The sequence below is a fragment of the Ascaphus truei genome, chromosome 7 (assembly GCF_040206685.1).
Source record: "Ascaphus truei isolate aAscTru1 chromosome 7, aAscTru1.hap1, whole genome shotgun sequence".
Classification (NCBI taxonomy): domain Eukaryota; kingdom Metazoa; phylum Chordata; class Amphibia; order Anura; family Ascaphidae; genus Ascaphus; species Ascaphus truei.
The window spans coordinates 79,302,848-79,323,492 of NC_134489.1; the positions used below are offsets into that span (position 1 = coordinate 79,302,848).

General features: G+C 41.7%; 2 protein-coding genes across 2 annotated transcripts in view; both read right to left on the reverse strand.

Moving 5' to 3' along the window:
* Positions 1 to 4,957, reverse strand: part of LOC142499604 (sodium channel protein type 2 subunit alpha-like) — a 73,016-nt gene extending 68,059 nt beyond the window's left edge. The window contains 1 exon segment of the mRNA XM_075609186.1: positions 4,878 to 4,957. Within this exon segment, the coding sequence (XP_075465301.1) occupies positions 4,878 to 4,957 (80 nt within the window).
* Positions 4,958 to 7,270: 2,313 nt separating this feature from the next.
* LOC142500001 (sodium channel protein type 2 subunit alpha-like) overlaps positions 7,271 to 20,645 on the reverse strand; it is a 34,286-nt gene continuing 20,911 nt past the window's right edge. Inside the window, exons 2-3 of the mRNA XM_075610057.1 lie at positions 9,235 to 9,547; positions 7,271 to 7,420 (exon numbers count right to left, since the gene is read on the reverse strand). Coding sequence (XP_075466172.1) covers positions 7,271 to 7,420; positions 9,235 to 9,495 — 411 coding nt within the window. The 5' untranslated portion in view covers positions 9,496 to 9,547. The remainder of the gene's footprint in view (positions 7,421 to 9,234; positions 9,548 to 20,645) is intronic.

The following is a 20,645-nucleotide window of genomic DNA, read 5'->3' on the forward strand; positions in this document are numbered from 1 at the left end:
ATGTCTTAGGCAGGTCTGCAACCCCGCCTTTCCCCATCATCACCCAGCATACAGCACTTCCACTGCAGCAAGGGATTCTGGGAAATGACATGCAAATGAGCACACAGTGTCACTTTTTGCCTCAAAAACCATTTTTAACATGGTTCCCTATAGGCACCTTAACCCTGGCTGTGCTCAAAGCTGTGACCATGCAGCAAGCTTAAGCCTATAGGGAACCATGTTAAAAATGGTTTTTGAGGCAAAAAGTGACACTGTGTGCTCATTTGCATGTCATTTCCCAGAATCCCTTGCTGCAGTGGAAGTGCTGTATGCTGGGTGATGATGGGGAAAGGCAGGGTTGCAGACCTGCCTAAGACATGCAAATGAGCATACAGTTGTATTTGCATATATATATATATATATATATATATAATATATGTGTGTGACAGAGTCACTGACTCAGTAAGCTGGAATGGAGGATGTGTGTACTTTCCAGCACTAAACCAGTTAACCTACAGTTGGAGAACTGCATACGCCTAATTAAGCAGGATGCCTGAGAGACTGCAGGTTTAAAAAGCAGGAAGTAGCTCTCACAAGGTGAGCTTATTTTTTCCCCAGGATGGTGGAGAGACTTCTCCCGGCTAGGAAGCCCTAGCTGTTGCTCTGGTCCCCCAGTCCTGCGAGGAGCTATGCTGCTGGGACCAGCTGGGACCCCAACCCAGGATAAAGATAAAGATTGCTGCGAGCTGGACACAGCCTGCTCCCCGGAACCATGTTCCTGTTTGCTGTTGGAGCTGCATCACAGATAAGACTTTATTATTATACTTATTGGTTATACTTTGTGTAGCATGTTTTGGGCATAACCAGATTAGCTGGCTGCCCTGTTAGTAAGGGCTCAAGAAGTGAGTTAGTTTCCCTAACGGGAATAAGCTTTAATTTCTAGAAAGTAGTTTCTTAAAGGGACAGTGCACCCGTACTTTATTTTTGTTGTGGCTAATAAACCACTATAGTTTAACGTTTCCCACCGTGTCTAGCGTCTTACAGACCCCGCCGCTAGGCCATCCTGACACAGGTGGTGTCAGAAGTGGGATGCTACGCCTCTGGGGGTCAGTAGGTGAAGATGTGTTGAGACACTGAACTCAAACAGAAAAAAAAAATGATTTTTGCTGAAGCATGGAAGTTACAGCTGGCAAGCGCTGAGTGTAAATTTTGCCCCGTCAGGTATGAAAGGATTGCTGTGTAAAGCTAATGCCTTTTGCTGAAGCAAGTGAATTTGCAGCTAGCAAGTGCTGTGAGTAAAGTTTGCCCTGTCTGGTATAAAAGAAAGTGAAAATGGATTTTTGCAAAGAAGTTGCCCTAAGAAGAACCCAGAAGGTTCAAATATTGTAAAGCAAGTACAACTTACGTGTATTGTGCAATGTCCGCCCCATCGGGTGTGAAAAAACAAACAAAAATAAAACCGGGGTTTTAAAATGGCCGCCGCCAAGTGTCAGTTTTGCAATGTACATAACCATACAAAACAGTGTCCCTTCAGGCCATATGATGATTATGATGACGACGCATATGTAGCCCCGAGAAGAGAGACGTACCCGCAGATGAAAGCTGCAAAAGTGACCAGTGTCCAGAGTGCAGGACCCCATAACCTTGGAGTCAGTGACCAGGAGTTCAGGGCCGTGCCGGCTAGAAGGAAACCAGGTGACTTTCTAAAGGATTCAGTATGCTGGGCCTGTCATGAACCAGGACAACAGGCGTCAGCAAGGCACCGAGATGTGCTGCAGACCGGAGTGATGGGCAGAATTGTCACAGGAACGGTGGCAAAGGAAAAGGAGGAGCAAAGGGAAGATGAATCCTTGATCCAGGGAAAAGAGGCCTTAATTTCTGCACTCCAAACTGCCAACCGTGATTATGATGTCTTGCAGAAACAATTGAATAGGGAGCGAGAAGCTAACGCCGAGTTACAGAGGTGTATACTCCCAGCTATACAAGAGTATGAGGCTTTAAAGAAAACAGAGCGTCTCTTACGGAGTGAGTTGGAGGAGCTGACGACAAGTTTGGGTAAGGCCAACACCGCAATTGGTACCATGGAATCAGAGAGAACAAGTCCTGACTGGAGACTATGCTATCAGATGTCCCAGAGAGATGTGCAAAACTTCATCAAAGACTTAGAAGTTTCTCACCAAGGGCCACTGTCTAACTACAGAGCTGGGTACTTTGAAGAAAGCCAGTGAGACAGTCCAAAGGGATATAGAGACTGTGAAAATGGAGAATATAAACCTGAAGGAAGAGGTTTTAAACCTGACTGGTCAGGTCTGTGATGGGACTGAGAAGCTTCACCAAGCACAGAAAGTGAAGACGCAATAGGCGGAAGAAAAATTAGAAGTACAGGGTACACTGAAGAATGCAGAGAAAATGCTGGAAAAAGAATGCCTCGCCCTGGAGCAGCTGAAAGTCACGTTGAGCACCACAAGAGCATCGCTGGAGGCAGAGTTTAGAAGCCAGGTGACTCTGTGTGAGAGGGAACATGAGAAGGTCCAAAGACTGAAGCAAGAGCTGGAGAAGCAGAGAGGCAGCGCCATCCCAATGAGTCAGTATACCAAGGAGAAGGAGGCGCTGCTGTAAACCCAGAGTAAGCACCGGGAAGAGGTGAGGGCCCTGAGAGGGGACTGGCAGCATCAGACTGAAGAGTTGCAGACGCAGATGGCTGAGCGCGAGATGCAGCGCACCAAGAGGGAGGAGGTGTCCGTCCGTCAGCTGGCCTGCCTGACATTGCACTATGAAACCGAGATGGCTGATATCCACAGGCGGCTGGACTACACGACCAATGAGGGGGCCCAGCTACAGCTGGAGCTGGACAAGGTCCGTGAGGAGCACCAGCAGCTGCAGGTCCAGAATAAAGAAACAGAGACAGATTTAAGCCTTGCTTTGAGTCTTGCTAGGAGATGTAGAATCGCGACTCAATTCTAAAGAAGATGAACTAGCAGCCGCACTGAGTGAAAGAAGAAAGGCAGAAGGACTGCTTCAAGACCTGAGGAAGGACCTGGAGTCTGAGTGTACTGGCCGCAAGATGGCGGAGAAACAAAAGTGTGACCTAGGCAAGGAGCTCAAGGCTCGGAAGATTAAGCGGGACGCTACGTTGGACTCTACGGCTACCCAGCAGGAGGTTTCTTAGATGAAGCTGGAGGAAAAGCTTACAACCCCAAGACAGACGTTTGGATCACTGAAGCAGTCCAAGGAAAAGGTGGCGGTAGAGATAAAGCAAAGGAGACGCACCAGGAAGCATGACCGTGACACTGTTGCAGTACTACAGTCTACTTTCCACAAGGCACGGAAGGCGAAGGCCAAGTGGCGATGCAGTAGCACAGTAAGAATCCAATCATACTACAGTGCCCAGAGGGCCCAAATTGGATTCCTTGCCATGAGGGCAGCCACTGTGAAGAGACAGTCGCGAATGAGATGGAAGTGTGCCCGTGATCGTAAGAGTCGAAAAACCGCACAGATTGTCCAGCGACTCTCTCAACAGAGTAAGTTAAAGAGTCAAGACAGAAAGGCAAGTCAAGAGTCAAGCCTATGAGTCTGCTGATGGTAAAAGAGAGGTGCCATGGGGTGCACTTCGGGTTAATAAGAATCCCGACCAAGTTGAAGTACTAAGGATAAATATTGTGGAACCTAACACTGAAGGTACGCTGAGGGAGAAAGGTCCAAAAGCCATCACCGCGAAAACAGAGTTGCTGTCATCACAAGAGAAGGCCAAACAGTCACTGGCGAGTGTATGCAATGAGCTGACCGAGGTCAAGGGTCTTCTACAGAGTAAGGGAGACTCTGAGCACAAGAGAACGATGCATCTTCAGGATTTGCAGATCAAGTCACAATGTGGTGTAGAGTCCTGGCAGAGAGAGACAATACACAGCAGGATGTTCAGGAACCTTTGCAAGAAGAGACACAAGAAAAGCAGAGCATCAACCTTAAACTGGCACAACACAAGGAGATAGTGCGGTACCAGTCTTCAAGCCCAGATTGCCTGGTAATTACCCCAAAAAGAAAATGCCTAAATCGGAAGGCAAGAAAAAAAAAAGGGGGAGGGAAGAGCCGACGTGGGACATTTTCGACAAAGATGCTGGTGCACGGGAATGGTGCACGGGCCGCTCACAGGACAATGTTTCGCTGGGGGGAGGGATATGTGACAGTCACTGACTCAGTAAGCTGGAATGGAGGATGTGTGTACTTTCCAGCACTAATCCAGTTAACCTACAGTTGGAGAACTGCATACACCTGCAGCCTAATTAAGCAGGATGCCTGAGAGACTGCAGGTTTAAAAAGCAGGAAGTAGCTCTCACAAGGTGAGCTTGTTTTTTCCCCAGGAGGGTGAGAGACTTCTCCCGGCTAGGAAGCCCTAGCTGTTGCTCTGGTCCCCCAGTCCTGCGAGGAGCTATGCTGCTGGGACCAGCTGGGACCCCAACCCAGGATAAAGATAAAGATTGCTGCGAGCTGGACACAGCCTGCTACCCGGAACCGTGTTCCTGTTTGCTGTTGGAGCTGCATCACAGATAAGACTTTATTATTATACTTATTGGTTATACTTTGTGCAGCATGTTTTGGGCATAACCAGATTAGCTGGCTGCCCTGTTAGAAGTGAGTTAGTTTCCCTAACGGGAATAGGCTTTAATTTCTAGAAAGTAGTTTCTTAAAGGGACAGTGCACCCGTACTTTATTTTGGTTGTGGCTAATAAACCACTTTAGTTTAACGTTTCCCATCGTGTCTAGGGTCTTACTGACCCCGCCACGAGGCCATCCTGCCACAATATATATATATTATTGGCATCTTTAACTTTTTCACTGTTAGAAAGGCCTGCAACGCATTGCATGGAAAGGAAAGTTAAAGTTGGCTTTCTGATACTTACTCTACATTCTTGGCCCATTCTGGAGGTTTACTCATGGTCATGAACACGCAATTGGTCAATATAGTGCACATTATAAGCATGCTGAATAATGTAAGTTACAGTCAAGGAAGATACACATTAACATCTTACTCCTATTTTTGCTACAGGCAAAATAAATCTGGAAAGTCACTGTACTGTACATACACTTATGTTGTAGTGCAATCTGGGTTTTTTTGTAACAGTACAAAAAGACAGCTCTCATAGTGAGCTCAATATAACTCTTCTTTATTCTTATTTGACTATTTCTAAAATATGTACTCATAAGGTAAAACTGCCTACTTGAAAAGCCATTGTTGTAGCATTACATTAATTACTGACTCACAAGAAACAGTGAATGGAAAGACCGCTATCTAGTACATATTCCTGTTAGAAGCAAATTAATCTGGACCAAGGAATGCAAACAGGTACTGGGATGCTGAGACTGGGCATTTCACCATTTTTGTTAGCATTATTTTGCATATGCATCTCTTGATGTCCTAGATTATATATATATATACTTACTATTTTATGAAATGATATATACTGTACAATTTTATGAGTACACAAATCAAGTGTACGCAAATACAAACAAGCATCACAGTTTGAATTATATATATATACACATATATAAAAATGTATTTTATTTTTTTTCACGAAAATCCATATTCTTGTTAATTTTACCCTGCTATTTTTCTGTTGAGGACATTTTAAAAAAAATTAAGAATCCTGAAAAACATAACTTTCTTTTAAAGTTGGCAAGAAACAAAATTCAGATTAATCCAAAGCACTATACTTTTTCTGTCCATAATTTGCCTATATTCATATGCAAGATCCAATGGATTCCAATGACAGTTTTGATAACTTTTCTCTACCAGTTATTGATCAATGGCAGAAGAATACAGTGCAGAGTTGTTGGTATAATTACAGGAATATAAATAGAGAAATTCGTAAATCTGTTGACATTTGCTGGGGCTTTTTGGCAAAAATATCACACAAATGACAAGCTTCTAAAAAGAAATAATTGCCAAATATCCCCAAAGCTACGTTAAATCAGTGTCCATAACGTGATATTTCCTAAAACAGTAACAGACAATGGGGCCTATGCAGAGAGCAGCGCTATTTCGAAATTCGCCATTTTTTGGAGAAAATCGCGCAGAAAGCAGCAGAAAATGGCGAGTTCCGAAAAACGCGCCAATTTTTCTTTTCTAGTTATAAAACTCGCCTCGCGGCTGGCGAGAACCTCAATCTCGCCAGTTTTAAAAATATCCGTATGCAGAGAGGCGCGAACGGCATCTAGCGGCTGTTCGCGCCAATAAAATGGCGCGATTGTCTCAGTTTTAACTCGCCAGAAAAAACTGCCGCTCGCGGCCATTGCAAAGGGAAAAAAAAAGCCGCAAATTTGTTTTAACACATTTCTGAAGCGCGCATCTCGCCAATTTAAACTCGCCACACGCATCCATGTTAAACATAGCAGAATTCGCACTTTTCTGCATATGGAGATTAAAACTCTCCAAAAAAGCTACTTTTTAATAAATTCGCCAATTTTAAAATTCGCTGCTCTCTGCATAGGCCCCAATATGTTCCCTGAGGTAACGCGTAGCCTCAAAGCTAATTATATGCAAAAACAAAGGGCGTCCTATATCTCATTAGCATAGGCTAAACGGCACGTTATTGTATCACACCTGAGATACTTGAGAAATGCCAATTAAAATAATTTAAATATACTTTGCATATTCAAATGAGGTTATTTCTCAGGTATCTCAGGTCTAGTGTACAGACGAGTGTTTTGGGAAATATAAAAATCAATGGGTCCTCCTCCTCCCATTCCACCATCAAAAAAGGACTTTTTTAGGGTCTGGATGCAAGTAATGGCAAGTTTAAGTCTGACTTAACCAAGTACAGTTAGGTCCTTGTGTTAACTGTAATGGACTTTAGTGGATATACGATATTAGGGTAAATATCTCGTTGCATCTCATTATCACAGACATTATACAATAGTTAATGCAATGTTCTTTCCACATGAAAACAAGGCTTAATGTTACATTTGTGGCTTTTTAAAGATATTATGTAAGACTTCAGTTGGGTTAACCTCCCATGAAGTTGCCCAACATAGCTTTGAAGATCTGGCCATAAGAGTAAATATGCAAGGCCATGTTCCATACTCACATTTACTGCTATTTTCACTCAATTCTAGCACAATTCTGAGTGATATGAGCTTTACAAATATAAATATATGCAATAGATAAATGTGGACAGTGGATGGTTGATGGTCTCTGGCCATTGTTGCCCAAAGCCAATCCCTGCCCTGGAAGCTTATTATTGTGTACTGTAACTTCTCAATGAACCTTCGTATGTACAGAACTGTACATTTTCATTTAAAGCACACGCATCACTTGAAAAGGATATGAATGGACCAAAATCTTTATAGCTGTTTGACGCACGGGGTTGAAAGGCGTTAAAATGTACAAGGCAGATGTGGCGCTGAAGCGGAAGATTGTCTTCCCTCTATTCAATACTATAAAAGTCTGAAAGAAAATGAGAGGCAGCAAAAATGTAAATGCAAAGGCCCGTATACATACAATATGCATTCACTGATGAAGTTTCACTGTAAAACACCTCATATTTACTCTTCTACGATCTTTTAGAAACACTATTTGGAGAACTATAGAGCATTAGGCAACTGTACAATAAGTTTGAAAACGCATTGGCTCATTTCTAGCCCCATCTTTCTGCATGATGCTGATATCTCTAAAGGAGCAATTCAAGCTCTCTCATGCTTACATATTTTTATTTCTTTTTTTACCCAGGATTGAAGCAAGGGGTCTCCGTAGCTGAACCACATTAATTTCAGCTCCGCGGACCACCTGCTTCCTGAGATAATTACCTCCGTAGTAGATGAGCTGAGCTAGCTGGGCTTTAAAGTTTAAAGCTCGCGCATCACGCAGTCCAATAGAAAGTCGAACTTCATGATGTCACAGTTTCCTATTGGCCTGCAGGGCAGTGGCCATTACGTGATCCCTGGTAGCCGAGCAGAGCGACTACAACACCTACTACGGAGGTAAGTATCTCTGGAAGCCAGGACATCCCCAGAGTTGAAATGAATGGGGTTCAGCTCATTTACATTATACATAATTAATTCTATTGATAAAGATGGACTCTATAGGAATGAGAACCACACCATTGCTCATGCTTGTCTGGTATAATGGGAAATGCTGGGCAAATACTGTAATTAAGCTGAATAATAATAATGTATACTTTGATACACTGTGATGTTTCTCTGTGTAATCTTCCCCCAAGCCACTTGGTAAAATGTTTACTATAATAATTTCTTGCCAGGAGTCCCGCTAACATGAAGATGTAAGAAGCACCCATACGGATGCAGCGGCCATTATTTTAACAAATCACAGCGCCGTTTTCATGTGCGCTGCTGTACTCCACGCGGCATTAACGCGGCCAATCGCCCCAGGCACACGTGTTTATCGCTGTTGCTTTGTTTGAATTTCATGGATTGTGCGCAATTAAATGCAATGAAATGAATGAATTGTTATGTGTACAGTACTGTGCTACTGTGTCAATTTAATATGTTTAAAAGCCAGCACACTAAAATGCCATTTTATGCACTCGCCTGCACTCGCGTGTTAAGGCGGTACGGTTGGAAGACATCCCGCACCATGACATGGGTATTCCAAGGTATACACTGCGTGATTTGTTAAAATAATGGCCGCTGCATCTGTATCTTTGTATATGGCTTCTAATGTTTATTGTTCCAAGGATTATTGCTTCTTACATGTTTCTTTCATTGATACTCATGCACTCTTATGCATTACATTGCTTGTTTATATTGGTATACGGAGAGTTTTTGAATGTCGCCCCACTAACACCCTTTAGGTGACGCCAAACAGAGTGGAACGTATGTGTTTATATATATTAATATATATATATTCAGAATCCAGTTTACATTATTCAGCCATTAACAATTATGCATTTTATTTTTGTCTTTGAAGAAGGGCCTTCAGGCTAGATATATTAAAAATACTGTGCATCAGTAGTCAAAGAAATAAGGGTGTTTCTCCTTCCCCAAAAAGTTATATCCTTTTTAACTCTTCACTTCTAGCAATGTGTTGTATGCCCCTAAGGTAGCAAAAGGGTTATTGTACTTTGAGAACTAGAGGGGCTATCTGTGTTATTAAATCTCCTCTATGTCGGCATTATCTGCAATGTATTTTAGCACAAACTTTCATATAGATGTGGTACTGAGGCATAACAATATGATGTAGACTCCTGCTTTGATGCAGGTTTAATCCTTTTTACAGTGTATAGAATGGTTATCCACACTTACTTTATGATTGGTATAATATTGGTCCAGATCCTCCAAGGGCTCTGATACCATCCCTGGTGGTATGTCACCATATATAAATGGCAATGTTCTTCCGGCTTCCAAGTCACTGTTTGGCTTTGGACCATTTTCCTCATCCCTGAGCTCTTGTTTGGGCTTCTTATCCTTTTCACCTTCAATACGCTTCTCGATAGCGTCAAGAGATTCCCTGGTAAAGTAGCGGAAGCTGTCTGGTCCTGGTGGTACAATCTGTGGCTGCGCCATCTTTTCATCCTGTACCTCTTATTTACTGCTTCACTTCATGTATAGCAAAAAACTGAGTTAAAAATCAGAAACACACTGTTACACCCTAGCACTAATTGTTCACTAGGTTCATTAGGCTACAGTAAATGAGTACAAAAGGCCAGGTACATTTAGAAATAATTACACATAATATAACAATAAATTCCTTTGCCGCTGAGGTTTCATTGCACTAATTTAATCAGCTAAATTCTGTTCTGTAAAACAAACAAGCTTAGCCATCAAGCAGATTGAAGCAGATGTTATTAAAACCCATTATTCCTAAAGAAAATCTAAATAAATAAATACATATTCTTTAGGGTTCATCAATGCAGTGCATTTTACCTACTGTAGTTCATAAAACGATGGTATCTTTACTTCCGGAGGTTAGCTGATTTACTTTAGTTCAGTTCCTTTGCTTCTACACGCTCTAATGCAAGACACAAATCTAACTAATTGATATTTGTAGCTTCTCTTTAGAACAATCAACTAGATTCAGATCTACACCATCGGGTAATTCCATCATGTAATTTTCTCAATGAGAGAAATTGATCTCATGATGCTTTGAGAATGATGAACAGTAATGAATTAACAGAAAAGCAATGCATTGAAATTCTAGAAAGAAAAGGTCTAGGACAGAACTAAGCTGGCTTTATTTTTCAGGGTATGTGCTAGTCCTAAATGTGATGGTCCAGTACTGACTGCTATGCATGTGCTTGTCCTTAGAACACAAAACATTTTGCTCTGTTGCAATTAAATATTTGACAGTTTTTGTCTGATGGCTGGAATACATTGGTAAATCTCACGAGTCTCTCAGCAAACTTAATCCCACAAATAGGTAATGGTGATCGTGGTAATGCAAAAAGTGATCAGTGAAGGTTTACAGACATCCATGTATTACTTGGAGACCAAGATAAGGACAATCTACTCTGGTTGCTGGCAGGAGAACAATAAAGCATTTCCATCATTTTCCTAATTACAGGGTAAATACTGTATGTCCCTTTCGTTCTCCCTTAGGTGTAAATATTTGCTTTCTAAAAATGAGTATACGTAATAATGCCATTGTGAACCACTGCAAAAACCAAGTGCATTATGCGATTCAGTCACTATAACTATAAGCATAACATTTTTGTTTGTTTTGAATGGCAATTACATTTAAGTAATTCCCATAACTCATGCCCTTCTGTTTACACAAATGACATTGCACATTACAGTATAACCATTTCTAACACTGTCTCATTGTTGTGTATAAGTCTTCCTTGTATTTAAATCCCTAGCTTCCAGTGTCCTGCTGTGCTTTACTATTCGGCAAATTGTTCACTCATATGCGTCATTCACAATTTGTTGTAACTTGGGTTCAATTTCTGCCTGGGCCATGTATTCTTCTGATAAAATACTTTCATAAAACAAGAGGCAGAAAGTATAAATGACACTGGGTCTTTTTATATTGATTGTAAGAGTGAACTTTGATCCCAATCCGGATATTAGTGTGTGTGTGTGTGTGTGTCAGTCAAACCCAATCTACAGTATCTGTACAACAACACTTAGTGCATTCAGTCCATGGGGTAAAATATTCCCAGATATTCGCCTTCCCTGCAAGTGTGGCATTTCTTCACGGTGCACTTTGTTGCGCACACTCATGGCGCCCCCGGTGACGGTACCAATGTCTGCACATTCGCAAACTAATCAAATATTTGTTTTGATGTTTTGACATTTGTTTTGCATGGAGTATAAATAAGGGTGCAGCCTCAGGTCTAAGCCATTGCATTCTTGGGTTTGTCTTGGGGTGGTTGGCTGGTTGCTGTTTGATCATATTATTATATATTGTTTTATAAAACTTACTTTTATTACATATGTTTTATACAGTTTTTGATTACAGCTTTATAGTATTGGTTTTATTTCATTTCTACATATTTTAGGCCTGTTTGGGGCAGATTTGGGGTGGGGAGAGAATTGGGAATTCAATTTGGGGTAGATGACTGGTGGTGTATTGTTGGTGAGACTGAGGGAGGGAGGGAGTGGGACAGTAAAGCTACTGTACCACTACTTCCCTCACCCCTCAAATATAGTGTCTGCTAGTCGGGTGTTTGTTACTGGCATTGTCATACCCTTTTCATGTATTTTCTGTCTCGTCCCTACTCCCTACCAACACACTATCCCAACCAGCCACACCCTGCTCTCTTCCTCCACAATCTGAACAACAGTGAAAAAGTGAGCGGCTCTGTGCATGTGCGTGCGTGAATCAATTGTTGAAACATTTGCTGCAAACTAATGTATAAACATTCGTCGCGGATGTCATGACATTGGCAGAAAGGGACGGTGAAGTGAATACGATGGCGGGTTTAGGCGCATTCACCTGAATTTTTATCTGCCAAACGAGAGGGCAAATACTCGACCGCTAAGAACTTGTTGGCCGAATTGTCACACATTCGCTCTCTCTAGTTAAGTAATTCCTGAATTATTTAAAACTGTGACTAACCTAATTGAAATTAAATCCTACAGTCATCTTGACACTTCTTGGCATTAGGCTTGTTCCTAAGCAGAGATGTCTTAAGCCCTTTTTATACCCAGGAGGGACTTTACTCTAACATATTTTCTTTTTTTTTTACATTTAGCTAGCAAAGGTCAATATATACTGTAGCATAAATAACATTAACAAGAGTTGTAAATATGACTTGCTACTTTGATTTTACGTAGTAGTTTCCTATTTATTGAATGCATATTTGCCCTAATCTAATTGTAGAAAAGTCTGCATTCAATAATATGACCAACAATAAATTAATAAATAAATAAAATATCATTATGGTTTCAGATTTTCTATTTTTGGAGACAATAAAAAGTTAATTTATAAGAATGATGTAATAATTAGAAACGATTATAAAGAATTTAGAATGTTTCTGAATTTCATGAATGTATTCAATATCTAGGGGTAGATCCACAGAAGTTCGTAGTTTTTGCACTAATAACGTTCATTAGGGAATTTGTGAACAAACTTTATTTATTGTCTTATCGGGTTTCCTCAAAGGTAATGTGATGCAAAAATAAGGTCCGTTCGTCTTTGTAGCAGTGCTATTAACGTGGATTTTTATCTCAGGCGCGTTCTCCAATACACTGCACATGTGCATTGATAAAAAATCTCATTAGTGCGTGCCAACTTGTAATGCGTTACACAATAGCGTGACCCATCACAATGCCCATGAGAATGTTTCAACTTCAAATAAATACACATTACGAACAGAAAAACTCAGCCATTTCAAAACAGCTAAACAGTAGAGAGATGACTGATGAGGCGGAAAACCTCGGGTACCACTCCTGATGCTGTAGGATAAGAAGCCAGACATTTATGGATGAGAAGCTCAATTTTCATTAATCGGTTGGTGGCTAACCACTCCAAATTATTAGGGTCTCTCTGCTCAAGAACCAGCAATGCAGTGGATTTGGGGGGCCATCCTGGAGTGCCTCAATGCACTGGGGAATATCCTCTGCTCAATTGATATGCTGAATAAGCGCTGGGTGGACAAGAAGTAGAAAAGCGAAAAAGTAGCTGGCAGACCACGCTGCACAGGCACGTAAGACTGGAGGGGAACCACCTGTCCCTTTGCACTGGAGCACTATGGAGGAGAAGGTCAGCTCTGTCATCTCGATCTCCCACACATACAGGTGAGGAGTACTTAACTAAATAATGTATGCGACATGCTTACATGTGGGCTCTCATAAGATTACATAACATGCCTTCCACATTGCAGTAAGGGATCAATCAGTATAAAGTTATCCTTTGCCTATTTGAGGACCATATGATTGCTCACTAATCACAAAAACACTAGTTTGAGCAACACTGAAAGTCTCAGTATCTCAGAGTTCCTGTAAAACCTGATAAATTATCTTATGAAAAGTATTTAAACACCCCCTGTACCCAACACTTATCTCCTAGGATTCACTATCAGCAACCTGCTTAAGGTTCATTGATGAACCTTTATTGATATTCCTTCTGCTAAGGATCACCCCACTACTTAACCTATTTACCTGTGTCCCTTATATCCTCTTTCGTTTAAATGCATTCCAGACTTTAGCCATTTCAAACTTTTTTTGAAATAGTACATTTAAAATTACTTTACTGAACTTGGTGGCCAGGACATACTTGAAAAGTATAAATGTTATTGGTCCACAAAAGGGTTACTATAGCATGCCTCAGCTCACATGCATGTGCATGGGAGTAACAGTCCTCTAAAGTTTAGCAACAGTTTGTGGATCAGGGCATATAAACATATACATATACATCAGCTAAAATGTAGGGGAAAAAAGCTGTCAAACGAGGTGATCAAACTTCTGCAGCTTAATTTTGACTTCAAATGGCAACCCTACTCCCTTCCCTACCTGGGTATCAACATCACCAGATCTCTAACTCTACAGTATGTACCAATTAAACTGTCCCTCAATAATCAGGGTCCTGAAAAATTACTTAGAAACCTGGAGTAAATACAATATTTCGTGGTTGGGGAGGATTACATCAGTAAAGATGAATCTTTTGCTGAGGATCATGTACCTCTTCCACAATTTTCCTATATAGTTTTCCTACTGTATAAGTTCAAGCTTACCACAAAAAGAACAAACATTGCTCTTTGATAACCCAACATTTTCCCCAGGCAACCCAAGGGAGACTTACAGGTATGGAAAAAAGCAGACTATATGGGTGTATCAAAGGAAATACACTAAAGAGTCCCTTTTAGAGGCGCACCGCAGACCTTTATGTAATAAACGGTCAGGGGTGAAATAAGTAAATAGTGTGCTTTTATTTTAATAAGTCGTGGTGTAGTTAAAACAGTATACGCTTTGGTTGAATATACTGAGTTAAAAAATAGACGTCTGAGGTCTATTTGTAGTCTACCAAACGTCTCCTTTGGCTCTTATGTGATTATCTAATTCAATGTGGTATCATATACACAGTAGTCAGACCACTGATTTGGGTATCTGTTATTGAGCTCTCTATTATCACTGTTGGGATATGTTCTTAACTTCCGGGGTCCCTGCCCACCACCCTGGTGCCTATTGTATATAGGAACCAAACACCTATTTTGCATAAGATAAGAGGTGCTATATAATTAGTCAGGGGTTTTGTACACGGTCCCCTTTGTGAGCGGGTCAGGTATGGGTATGAGTGATCTTCACTCCGTAGTGAGTGTTGAGTTATGTTTGTTATAGAGACTCTGGTTGCGCATGCGTCAGAAAGGGCTGTGTTACTGCCAGCCTGTATGTATATCCCCGAAAGGGGGCTGGCTGCGCATGCGTGGGAGCAGAGCTATGTTGCTGCTCGAAACTTGATCGTGAGTAGCAGACTTCCACTCTGGTGTTACTAGGTAAAGATAGTTACAACGTGATTATGATACATATTGGGTGAACGACACGCAGGTCCTAAATGTTTCTTTGTTGTTAGTTGAGTTTCAGACTGCGCATGCGTCAGAGACAAGCTGTAACCTTGCCAGCGCCCTTAAACACAAACCGTTCTTAATGCATTGATATGTATGAATATAAAGTATAACATACATGAATAAGATATGTCAGAACATGAATAATATCGACACATGCCGCTAATGATATTAAGGGTGAGAAATAGATTTTTTTTAAGCAATGCACAATTTCAAAAGTCTTCAAAAGATAATTATTTATACTTTATACTCAATGGCCCAGTTCCACAAAAGAGGGCTAAGCTTTAGCACAACTTTACTCCCATTCTGAGGAATGGGATTACAGATTTCCTAAAGTTTAGCACCCTCTTGTGGATTCGAGACAAAATTTGTTCCTGATCTTTTAATTGGTATGACTGGTATTTGAACGTAGAATTATTGTATAGAAGAAATAACACATGCGCCAAGAAGTTCTGTGTATGTGAACCCTTTGTGTCTGGCACTCCAGCGGCCCTGTGACGTAGTGGCTATGTCGTGCCCGTAGAGTGATTTTTTTTGTCCATCTTAGATTGCATACTGCATTCTCATGTAGCGCAGGGTGAGATCTGAAGTTATACGGTAGAGCGGGACTCCTCTTCCATTTCTGGGTTAAGGTAAGCTGTCACATCACAGCCCTGTGCCAAAGGGGAACCTCTGCTCCTCTGGCACTCACAAGGTTAAACAGTTGACAGAATCAATAAACCACAGACCTTCGTCAATGAGGAAATATCCATAAGGAAAATTACCCTGAAATAGCTTGATGTTCACCAGGAAAATGATCTGTCCTGTTAAATAAAAAATAACTATTAAACAACAGTATGAAAAATGAAGTATATGTTGATTTATTTCGCTTGATAAATTATTTTAGACATCCTTTATCAAAATCAACAGAATAGCAGTACTTGGTTTTTGCAGCCAAACTGTAACTATTACTCCCCCCCCCCCCCCTATCTACCTAATGTAATTACATTCCAGGCTTTATTACTGTACATCATCCTGGGATTTTTCCCAGTTGAGTTTTTAAAGGTTGGTATGTACAGTATGTATGTATGTCTTTATTTATATAGCACCATTAATATACATAGCGCTTCACAGTAGTAATACACGTGACAATCAGATAAATAACAAATAATACAAATAACAGAACAGTGGAATAAGTACTTCAGACATAAAAATTAACATTTAGGAAGAGGAGTCCCTGCTCCGAAGAGCTTACAATCTAATTGGTAGGTAAGAAGAACGTACAGAGACAGTAGGAGGGTATTCTGGTAAGTGCGTCTGCAATGGGACAAGAATTTGGGGTTATTTAGAGCCCCCATCTCCATTGTGCTACAGGGCCAACCCCCCTTTCCAGGTTCACCCCCCCCCCGCCCTCCCATCAGCTCTTCCCTCCAAAAAATGTTGGTTTATCGACATTTTATATTTAGATAAACATCTTGGTATTTGATACATTAGCGCACCCATTTTTTGTTTGCTTTTCTTTGTACCTTTGTAATATTGTGGAGGAAAAAGCGACAGGTTTTAGGTACGTTTTGAATGTGAGAGAGGAGTTGAGTGACCACTAGGCAGCGTGCTTGTGCTACCGGGTGTATGACAGAACTTCCAACAGTAATGTGGAAGGAGGTAGTAGGGCCAGGTTTGGGATGAAATATGAGGAGCTCTGATTTTGACAGGTTTAGTTGGTAGCAGATGTTGTATGACTGGAAAATAAAAAAGCAGACAGAACAGTTATCATGCACAAAATTAAAGGCATCTCCACTTGGCATAGACCCATGAACACATTATTGTCTTTTGACATCATAGAAGATAAAGCTAACCCCCCTCTCTCCCCTTTCACTGCAGTGGAGCTCCCCACACTGCCACATGATATGACTAGTGACACAGACAAAGATAGGCCTGTTATTTCAAGAACAATTGTTAATGTATATTTGTTTATGCTCTTTTCATGGAAATATACATTCAGTAAAGTTGATTTAAAAATCTAGAAATGTTAAACCTTCGCTATGTCCTTTGTGGGGGGGAAAAAATCACCCTACACCAAATGATTGTAATAATAACAGTTATATACCCAAGAAACATTTTACAGGTCTTCCTTATTTGTGGACTATAATAATCCTAAATAACAAGATTTGAATTATAATCTTTCCAAACATTATTTCCGAATAACACAGGTATGCACCTGTTCCATGTTGATGCAATAACCCAGTTTAATCCACAACCTTCAGTGGATACATATTTCAGAAAACACATAACATAAGGCAAAAAAAATAAAATAATTGAGCACTGTATGCCAATGGCAATACACCTGCAGAGATTGAACAAAAAGAATCACATATGCATGATTGGTGACGAACAAAAGTGCAAGAGCTCTTTCCTGTTGAGTCAAGTAATTTGATCTTCAGTGTGTGAATATTAAAATAACATTATTGGTATTTATATTTAAGTATTTATAAGTATTCATTGATATATAGCCCAATATATCCCAACATATTACATCTGTGGGAGCAATGAACCCTGCTTCAACCATAAACACACACTATATATATATATATTATATTATGTTCATTGTAACATCGCCGGAAGAAGAGATAAGTGTATCTCGAAAGCTCGCACAAATAAAAGCATTTCGTTAGCCACAGAACGGTATCATCTATTTATTTTTTTGATTATATATATATATATATATATATATATGGAACACACAATAGATGCCGCAATCAAATCACCCTTGTGTGATTAAATAATCAGTTAACCAGAGGTCAGGGTAAAAGGTAACCCTCTGGTGGTGCTACCGACCCAAGGGAATAATATGACTAAAAAGGAGGGAGAGTAGGGTCAAAAAGGAGCACTCAAATGCTGAATTATGAAAAATAGAAATGGACTTTATTAACAAAGAGTATAAAAAACACAAAAGACAGACCCACACAAATCACATGTCAGATCGCTATGCGACACAACGTAAAAACATCAAAGAGGTACAATTGGTCTGATAAGAGCCAAAGCAGGGTAACAATATATCATTACAAATATAACATAACAGAACTAGGGGAAAAATATTTCTCCCCAAGTAATGTTTACTGAGATCGGCCGATCCAGAACAAGAGTAGCAATGAATATAAATGGTAAGTAGATACAGACCACAAGAGAAAGATTGGATATATATTGTAGTAAATATACATAAACCTCTTAATGATGATGAGAGATAATTAGGCACATAGCTAGAAATACATAAAGTTGTGACCCTTAAATGTGCTGTAAATCAGCTGAATAAAGTGATGCCCAAATTGAGCTGCACATGTAAAAAAAGTAGCAGCAGTGGTAAATCTATAAAGTGCACTGGTAGCGCTCATACAGTATAAAGTCCCCTGAGATACAGAGCTCAAAAATAATGAGCAGTGGTGGTGTGTGAATAACACAGGGACATAGAGCGCTGCTGTGTATGGTGTGCACAGAGCACTGAGGAAATCCAGTGATAAATACCAGCGTTACTCAGTCAGGCAGCAGGAGAATCAGATGATAAAGACCAAAGTCTTGCAGTGGGACATCAGCAGTAAAACGGAGGAAAGTCTCACGCAGTATGGTAAGGCACACGGGTCACAAGATGGAGGGGTGCTGTCACAGCTCTGCTCCTACGGCCGTTTCGCCAAAAAGGCTTCTTCCGGGAGCATCCTTATATTAAGTGTTACCCCAGGCTCCCAGCTAGCGGAGGCTCAGATCTCCTGGAGCCGCAGGTGTGTGCAGTGACCAGTAGTCTCTTTTGAGTGTCAGAAAAAGGGCTACCTATATATATATATATAGGTAGCCCTTTTTCTGACACTCAAAAGAGACTACTGGTCACTGCACACACCTGCGGCTCCAGGAGATCCGAGCCTCCGCTAGCTGGGAGCCTGGGGTAACACTTAATTAGCGCAGCGCCTCCACTTACCCAGGATCCCCATCGTGTAAGATTCCCCTGGGCAAGAAACATACCAACACATGATTGCAACCAGTTTTACTGTAATGACGATAACCTTAGTACTCTATAATTTGCATCAACACATGACATATACACTTATACTCTAACACCGCTAACTAGTAAGGTCCTTATGACCTTAGTGGCTCCGCCACACTCCTACAGAGTATTGTCCTTGAATAGTAGTGGCTCTCCCACGCTCGCAATGAGTATGTCTCTGTCCCCTCACCGCGTGCCCCACACACCGTGTCCTTGGGTTTAATAGAAAGGATTGTTCCGTGTACTAGGCCTTTGGCCACTCACTAGTGTCCCCAAAGAGTTACGCCTAAGGTGTGATCAGCGCTTGTAGACAGGTGTTGGCGTACTTGCTGTAAATACCTGCCGGTCACGGCGGTGACCGGTAACACTTCGAAAAGGATCCGATGACTCCTCTGCTTGTCTTTGATGTCCGCTGTGCAGCTGTCTGGTCCCAAACAGCTCACCAGCAAACCTGCTCCGCACGCTTGTCCCTAACTGTCTACACAGTAAGGTGACTGATCGCTACCACTATGGGAGTCCCTGCAGCACAGCTACCTACTGTGGCTCAGGGATTTTTCCTAAGGGCCTGCGGGGTAAAGCTAGCCTATGCAGGTGGGTCACGGACCTCTGCACGCATACAACCTCCTCCTTTACCTTCCGGATCCCCTCTGACTAGCGTGGTCTCTCCCCCACGCTTCCCTTTCCTCTTCCCGTAATCTTAGCCTTCTGATTGGCTCCTCACATCAGGTGACCACTCTGGAGCTCATGGGAGTTGTAGTTCCTCAACGGAGCCTTTCTCTTACAGGCCCGTCGTTCGCGCGCTTCCATTGCGCATGCGCGACCTTCCCACTCTCTCAGTGCCCTCTGCAAGGTTGTGCAACAACATTTCGGCGCCCTATACTAGCGTGCCGCCACGGAACCTGCAACACTCCCACCGAGCGCATCCCTACATTCTCCCCCTTGCAGAATCCAACGTCCCTGCTTGGGCTATACCTACGTAACTACACACAGAACGTTATATAATAAAAAATTAACGCAACACAGTACATCTGACTTATCACTCTATATCAAATTGCACATCTCATTGAACATTACCGCTACAGACTGCACTCTGCGGCGAGCCCACTGCTGAGCCTCATAATGGGGTGCCCCAAATTGATCATAAGCCATCCTCATTGGAGGTTGTCCAGTTCTTTGGCTTCTGCGCAGTTGCTCTTCGGCTACCTCCTCTGGAGAGTAGCAAATTTCATTAGGCACTTCTAACTCTGCCCTTGAAGTCTCTTTGTGGTACAAAGCACGGGCTCTGTGGATCTAATGGATGGCCCACTGGGGTCAGCGTATCTGTCGTTGGACTAAGGGGCTCTTTACCCGTAGCTCCTTCGGGAGATGCCCCCGCGGCCGGAAGGCCCCTTTGAGAGGTTCCCTCCATAGGATTCTCAGAGGTGGCATTTATTACAGTCTCTGGGCCAACCTCTGTATTTTCAGCTTCTCCATCAATTGAAACAGTCGGCACTTCCAATTCGTTGTCCCCTACTTGAGGTATTGGGAGCAGATGATTCCTATGCCATACCTTTACCCGGCCTTCGGAGTCCTTGATGCAGTACACCGGGAGGCCAGGCATCAGTGATTCCACCTCATACAGCCCATTTCTCCACTGATCAGCCAATTTGTGCTTTCTGGGAATGCCTAAATTACGAAAGAGAACAGCATCCCCCGGGCGAATC